The sequence below is a fragment of the Protobothrops mucrosquamatus genome, unplaced genomic scaffold (genome assembly GCF_001527695.2).
Source record: "Protobothrops mucrosquamatus isolate PMUCROS unplaced genomic scaffold, P.Mucros_1.0 scaffold400, whole genome shotgun sequence".
Lineage (NCBI taxonomy): Eukaryota > Metazoa > Chordata > Lepidosauria > Squamata > Viperidae > Protobothrops > Protobothrops mucrosquamatus.
In genome coordinates this window covers 105,274-113,272 of record NW_015386731.1, presented here as the reverse complement: position 1 = coordinate 113,272, position 7,999 = coordinate 105,274, and the positions used below count along the sequence as shown (strand labels likewise).

Sequence of the window (7,999 nt, the reverse complement as noted above, 5' to 3'; positions counted from 1 at the left end):
AAATAAAAACATAAAAATCTTGGAGTCCTAGTGTCCAGTCATTTAAAAATGAGCCAGCAGTGTGCTGCAGCCACCAAAAATGCCAATACAATCCTAAGTGAATTAACAGAGCGCTAGATCACATTAAGTATTAGTACCACTTTATAGTGCCTTAGTAGAACCACACTTGGAATATTGTGTCCAGCTTTGGTCATCACAATGTAAAAAAGATGTTGAGACCCTGGAAAGAGTTCACATAAGAGCAACAAAGATGATTAGGGGACTGAGGCTAAACATATGAAGAACAGCTGCAGGAATTGGGTGTGTCTAGGCTAGTGAAAAGAAAGACTAGGGGTGACATGATAGCAGTGTTCCAGTATTTGAGGGAGACAACCTATTTTCCAAAGCACCAGAAAGCAAACTAGAAGCAATGGGTAATTAAAGAGGAAATCAAGCTAGAACTAAGGAGAAATTTCCCGACAGTGAGAGCAATTAACCTGTGGAACAGTTTGCATTTAGAAGTTGTGGGTGCTCCATCATTGGGGCTTTTAAGAAAAGAACTGGACAGCCATTTATCTGAAATGGTATTAAGGTCTCTTGTTTGAGCATGGGTTTGGTCTAGAAGATCTCCAAGATCCCTTCCAATTATACTATTATGTATGTATGTATGTATGTATGTATGTATGTATGTATGTATCAATAAAATATAGAAAAAAACAAACACCAGGATAAAAATAAAACAAACCTGTGTAATACAAACAAGTTTGTAAATAAAAGAGTTACCAAGCTTTCATCGGCCTGACTGCCGACGTCATCAGGGTTGGAATGCTAGGTGATTAGGAAGCTTGCCTATATAGCTACCTGTCTCTGTGCCTGGCTTCTCGAGCGTGTAATCGGCCCATTAGTTGTATTAATCTGCAATGTGCTAAGTTGATTCACATCCGGCAGCCTGTTGGTGGACGCGGTGGTTATGCCCAGATCCTCCATTACTTTTCTAGCATGCGTGCGAATGCCTGGGGGACGGCTGTCAAGCTGTCTCTGCCCCCTATCTCTCCCCCCTCTCTCATTTTGGAGTGATCTCTCAATCTGCATTTCAAACGCCCTGTAGGGCTGTCATCTTCCCCTATGGCTGCCATTGTCTCGCCCGTAGCTCTCTCTCACCAATCCTGCAAGGAGCAGCTGTTAGGATCTTCCTGCTCACTATTCTCCCCCCCTTTTGTCTCTTCTTCCGAGCTGCTTCCATGCGTCCGTTTTCCACACCCGATCTTGACACATCGTTAGTTTCTCGTCCCCTACCGTAGCAGCTGTTACTGCCTCACCCATAGCCCTGTCACTCCAGTCTTCCCTGTTGCTATCTCATTATAATGTTCCCTGGCCCCTCTCTCCTTTTTCTGGTTCGCTGTCTTCCCTAGGGATCGCAATTTCCCCATTTGTAAAATCATGATCTTGCTTTTGCACCATGAGGGGTGGCCATCTACTCTGTGGATTGCAACGTTGAGTCTCCCACTTTCTAAGGGTCTGGTATGCTGGTAGGAGGTCTATGTGCCGATTGATGGAGTTTTCATCCAAAAACCAGGCTTCTTTAAAAAGGCGGCCATCCTTGGTAGTCTCACGAGATATGGCCTGTGCGTTTTCCAGATCGAATGTATGGTCCAGGTTGGCCATGTGGGTCCACACTTGTGAGTGTTGCTCCTGCCTTTTCATTGCTAGTTCATGTTCATGGACCCTAATCCTGAGCCTTTTGGCTGTTTCCCCAATGTAATTGCAGGGGCAGTTCCTGCAGTTAATTCTATAAACTATAGAAGATTGCTAATCATTGGGGAGCAGCTCTTTAGGATGCATGATCTTAGTTGTGGGCAACACTTACATTATGGGGAGCCAATAGCCATGCCGTGGCTTCAGAAACACCACAGATGTAAAGTAAGGTTATCATCATTACTCCGGAGGACTGGGCCCTACACGATTGACATGGTCTGCTCTAACATCTCACAAATTCTGCAGAGTAGCCATTGAGCCTAAAGGTGCAATATAGATGTTTTCTCTCTTCAATTTTGGCTCTAACCATGCTACAATGGGAATCGATCCGTTTGAATAAAGTCCTAATACAACTAATTTTGTGCGCTACAGGATGATTACTCCTGTAGTGCAGCGTTCTGTCCGTATGAGTAGGTTTACGATAGACGGATGTACATAATGTACAGTTAGGATGTCGACTGACTAGTACATCTAAAAAGGCAAGGGTGCCTTGGGTCTCTTCCTCTGTCGTAAACTAGATGTCCGGATATATGGAGTTCAACTGTTCCAGGAATTTGATGCTGTCTCATCTTTTGATAATTACAAAAGTATAATCCATGTAGCGTATCCAAAATTTAGGGCAATATCTAGCCATTACTATCATCTCTAACTTCTGTAGCACCGCCTTTGCATAATGCTTGAGATGGGGGATCCCATCGGCTTCCCTTTTATTTGTTCATATATAGTGCCTTGAAAAGTAAAATATGTTTTCAGGCATAGAGATAACAGCTGTATCAGGTCATTGGTGTTGAGAAGATCTGTGTGTTGTTCCTGCTCCTCCTGTAGGCGGTCCTTTATTACCGAGACCGCCAAATCTTGGGGGATAAAGGTAAAGAGTGAGGTAATGTCAAATGAGATCATTACCTCATCCTCCTCTATCCTTAGGGGCTTTAATCTTTCTAGGAACTCTAGAAAGATGTATGTATGTATGTATGTATGTATGTATGTATGTATGTATGTATGTATGCATGCATGCATGCATGCATGCATGTGTATATACACACACATACACATTTTGTGCCACTGCAATAATTATTACAAGTTGTTGGATATGACTTACATATAAAAGGAATATAAAGGAAATAAAGATTTAACATGTATCATAGCATGTGAAGTCTGAATACTGCTCAGGATTCTAGTCCTTTGTCCATGTAATTCACATTAATTCTCATGTATATTTGTTGGTGGCTACGATTTATCTGTACAGAAAAAATAAATAAATTATAACTGTATTTTTACTGTCAGTAAGAGAAACAATTTGTGGCAATATTTCAAGGTCTTGGAAAAATAACCTTGAGCAATAAATAAAAAAATGCTAAAATAGCATTAATTGGTAAAACAAATTGTTTACATTCTCACATTCAGTAGATTTTCTCCACATGAATATTTTGCTTCAAGGATTATTCCTTCTTTCCTCCCATGTTAGCCAATAATGTTTGAAACCTAAATATCTGATGAAGATCCAGAAATCACTGGGAATACATTCTGCTCTAGGGATTTATTTTTTGCCTCCCATTTAAATATACACACTTGAACTCCTGTAGCTTATTTTTTTCCCTAGCTTTTATTCTTGATAGGGAGGAGATATTCTTAAGGTATGAATAGTCTGACTATCTAACAAATGTAAATTAACTGCAAGCAATTTATTTATTCATGGGGATTCTATTTGATCAATTCTTTCTCTCTATTTGTGCAAATGTGCAAGTATAACATCTTAAAAACTGATATATCCAGAGAAAGGCGCTCATGGGCAATGGTGGTGGGGAGGGGTGGAATGCATAATAAGATAACATATCAAAAAAACTCCTACACACATTAATAAGTATATTATGACATATTTATTGGCTAGAATGAACAAGGATTTAATAAGAATCAGAAGAAAGAAAAATTTTCCTGAGACTTTTGATAAAGTTGTCAAGTCAGAAGCCCATTTCAGGAAGTAAGGAGATTTAAATATCTCTTTCTGTGTATGTTTAATAATGATGATGATGATGATGATGATGATGATGAAGATGAAGTTAATACTATTCAGGTTACAATATCTCTTCATGTTAGACAACAAATATTATGCACCATTTCTGTGTTATTATAATGGCAGCATTTTCATAAAAGTATATGATGTTTTGCAAATGAAACTTAGTTACAGTCTATCCTTACATGCAGTTTTTGGCTTTAACTTATATTAAATGCAAGGTATAGTCTATATATTTACATAAAACTCCAGGGATACCTAACAAAATTAATAATGCCTATATAACATTTTTATTATTATGGCTCTCTAAATAATTGTATTTAAAATTATGACTTGATTTATTTAGTTAAATAATTGGTCACTCTCTGATGGTTTCATGTCTATTGTTTGGTGGCTACTCTTCATAATTAGGACAATGTGTCTTAAAAAAAACCCAAGTACATCACCCATGTTAAATTTGATAGAGCTAACCATCTTATTTGCAGATAAATTTATGAATGAAAGAGTTCTACTCTAGCTCTCTGTACTTAAATATCAATACAATTTAGTGACAGGCATTTGACAGTAATGTTATATGCTGATAATGCAGCAGTTATTTCACTTAGACAGATGGATTTGTCTAAATGAAATTTCATTAATGGAATTATGTAAACAGAAGAGTTTTCAATCAATCAATCAATCAAAGACTATACTTAGTGTTTCATCTTCAAACCTAATTGCAACAAATACCAATGGCAAAATTTGAAATAAAGATTTTGAACATGTTCCATGTTTCAAATACACTGATGTAATTTTTCAAGTCTCTGGAGCTTGATGGAAACAAATAGAGCCATTTCATCAAAAACAGCAATTCTACCAATTATGGAATATTTTGTACTCCAAAGGGGACAGATGCATACTTGTCATCCTCAATCTTTTAAAAATTAAAACTACATTTCAAATGGTATATGGATCCACATGAATCAAAGTTATCAGATGTTATTGTCTTTTGCATGTACTTTTCTGTATCTCATTCTGTTTTTTCAGTGTTTAAATCCACACTGGATTCCACTGGAGGTAAGATCAGCATTTGTTGACTCTCTTATTGGCTTCTATTTCTAATGGAATATTAAATATTGTTTGTAGAAACAAACAAACAAACAAAACCTCAAATTACCTTCATTATAGCTGCCTTTCTACTCATTGCTGTTCCCAGGGCTTTTTTTTCTCATAGAACGCCCAGAATGGAGTTCCAGCACTTTTTTTGGATGGAACCTTGTAGCGTAGGCAACACAGATTGTATGACGTGTGTGAGTTCCAACACCTTTTTTTTTTTTTTAAAGAAAAAAAGCACTGGCTGTTCCTAAGTTTAGAGAGAAATACAGCCAAAATCCATATAAGAGTTTTTCATACAGTTCAGTGAATAGATCTGAATAATATAGTCAGTTTTCTATTAGAAATCTTTTACATTTACTAATTACTCACTCATCTTTGCATTGCATACTATTCAACATTTTCCTTGGATCTTTTTTTCTGGTGTCCTCTACACCAATTTAGATCTCTCTGTCTCTGTCTCTGTCTCTGTCTCTGTCTCTGTCTCTGTCTCTGTCTCTGTCTCTGTCTCTGTCTCTCTCTCTCTCTCTCTCTCTCTCTCTCTCTCTCTCTCATTTTACATCCCCTTACCATCCCCAAATAAAATCCAGTCTCTAACACGTATGCTTTTTATTTGGAGATTGATACCCTAATAAAGTTGTTAAGTGTCTCTCTGCAGCAATTTTGATAAAAAGAAGTAAAGAGCTGGTGTACTTTTACTTTATTTCAATTTTACATATTTTTACTGTTTTAATATATTTAATTAAACTATATTTTTACCAGGTTTTGAGTCTCAAATTTTAGGCTGATATAACTATTATAATGTCCTTCTTGTATATGGTCTTAGCTTCATAGCTAATATAAATTTGTTTATATTACTGGACATCATCATTGTTAGACATTCAGTCATATCCAACCATCAGCCACTCTGTGGATGGATCAACACTCTCCATTCCCCTCTGTATTCCACTGCCTCTCAGATCTGCCTAGTGTCATCCTTTATAGTGTACATCTATCAGGTGCTAGGGCAGGGCCTTCTTCTTTTTCTGCTAATCATCACAGCATATTTGGCTTTTCCAGTGCATTAGCACACATTACATATAAGTATGATAGCCTTTGTTTAACAATCTTGGCTTTGAGGGATATATTACAAGTCACTGATTTATTCTTCATTCAGGTACTGCATATGTTAACACAGAAGGGTTATCTCTGTCCATATTTATGACTTTCTTCTTCCTTTTTAGTGATGGAGAACCAAACGAAGGTGGGACAATTCATCTTGTTGGGTCTGAACAATGACTTGGACCTTCAGTATATAGTATTTGCAATTTTTCTTTTGTTGTATATGGCCACCTTAGTGGGGAATGGAGCTATTGTCATTATAGTCTTATCTGAACCTCAGCTACATGGCCCCATGTACTTTTTCCTTGGAAATCTTTCCTGTCTTGACATCATTCTTTCCACAGTAACTGGTCCAAAGATGCTACAAGGATTTCTAATAGAGTATCAACCTATCTCCTTCAATGGCTGTATGGCCCAACTCTTCTTCTTCTACTTCATGGGTGCTACTGAAGGCATACTTCTTGCAATCATGGCCTATGACCGCTATGTTGCAATCTGCAACCCCTTGCGCTACTCTGTCATCATGAGAAAAGAGATCTGTATTCTAATGGTAGCAACTGCCTGGTCTTCCAGTTTTACTCAAGCCTTGATGCATGCAGTGATGACTGCTCATCTACCCTTCTGTGGACCAAATCAAATTGAACACTTTGTCTGTGACATCAAGCCTTTGTTGAAATTGGCCTGTGGCAACATACACCTCAACCTTATAATGCTCACTATTGGGACTACCTGTTTTGTTATGGGCCCTTTTATATTCATACTTATTTCTTACATCTATATTATTAGTTTCCTTCTTTTAAAAGTTAAATCCAGGAGTGGTTGGCAAAAGGCCTTCTCCACTTGTGGGTCCCACATGACTGTGGTGGCTTTACTATATGTTCCTGTGTTATTTAATTCCATGCTTCCTACAATGGGTACCCCATCACAACGTGATGTGATAATAACAGTCCTTTATAGTGCAGTTACCCCAGTTTTGAACCCACTTATCTACACATTGAGAAACCAAAAGGTTAAAATGATAATGAAAAAGATTCTTGAAAAAAAATAGACTTTGGTGAAAGGACATCCTGGAAAAAATAATCCATTTTTGTAGCAGTAGTTAGGACAGAAAACTTTACTTGATGTGTTTGGACTATATTTATTTATTCATCTATTTCTTCTATTCACATTTATAGAGAAAGTTTTATCCAGCAGTTAAGGCTAGAAACTGGAAACTATGAATTCTAGCCTCACCTTAGGCATGGAAGCCAGCTGGATGACATTGGGCCAATCAGTCTCTTTCAGCCCAATCCACCTTGTATTCAAGATGGACAGTGATTAATATTATATGTATGTACTTATATGCAAGGATGTAGATCTATATATATGCTGTATATAGAATGTTTAAATGTGTATTATGTATGTGTACATTTTGAGACCAAGCAATTAAATTTCATTTTTAATGTGTGCCATTGTGCCCATAGTAAAAAATGACAATAAAGGTTATCTACCTATCTCCTAGGGTTGTTGTGCGAAAAATAGATGAAGGAAGGAGTATTGTGTTTGTTGTTCAGTGATTTATAAAAATTAAAAAAGTGATAAGTAAATGAATAATCAACTAACAGAGTTGTAAAGGAACTTGGACACCTTCTAGTCCAACCCTCTGCTCAAGCATGAAACCCTATACCATTTCAGAGAAATGGTTGTCCAATTAGTTCTTAAAAACTTCCAGTGTTGGAGCATTCACAACTTCTGGAGGTAGGCTGTTCCACTGATTAATTGTTCTAACTATTAATAAATTTCTCCTTAGTTCTAGGTTGCTACTTTCTTTGGTTAGTTTCCATCCATTGCTTCTTGTCCTGCCTTCAGGTAATTTGAAGGTGCTTAAAATATACAGCCGCTCATTTCATTTTTATGTGACTCTAGGCAATTTATAATAAAAACAATAAAATTATTATTATTATTATTATTATTATTATTATTATTATTAATAATAATAATAATAATAATAATAATAATAATAATAATAATAATAATAATAATAATAATAATAGAAGAAGAAGAAGAAACAGTGAGCCACCT

At 36.7% G+C, this 7,999-nt stretch overlaps 1 protein-coding gene across 1 annotated transcript; it reads left to right on the top strand.

The window, feature by feature from the left end:
- Positions 1-6,062: 6,062 nt before the first annotated feature.
- LOC107287613 (olfactory receptor 12D3-like) lies at positions 6,063-6,986 on the top strand. The gene has a single exon (XM_015816135.1). The coding sequence runs from the start codon at positions 6,063-6,065 to the stop codon at positions 6,984-6,986; it is 924 nt and encodes a 307-aa protein (XP_015671621.1).
- Positions 6,987-7,999: the final 1,013 nt, after the last annotated feature.

Bases quoted from the DNA above. Each gene is read 5' to 3' on its own strand.
- LOC107287613 (XM_015816135.1), top strand. From the start codon at position 6,063: ATGGAGAACCAAACGAAGGTGGGACAATTCATCTTGTTGGGTCTGAAC.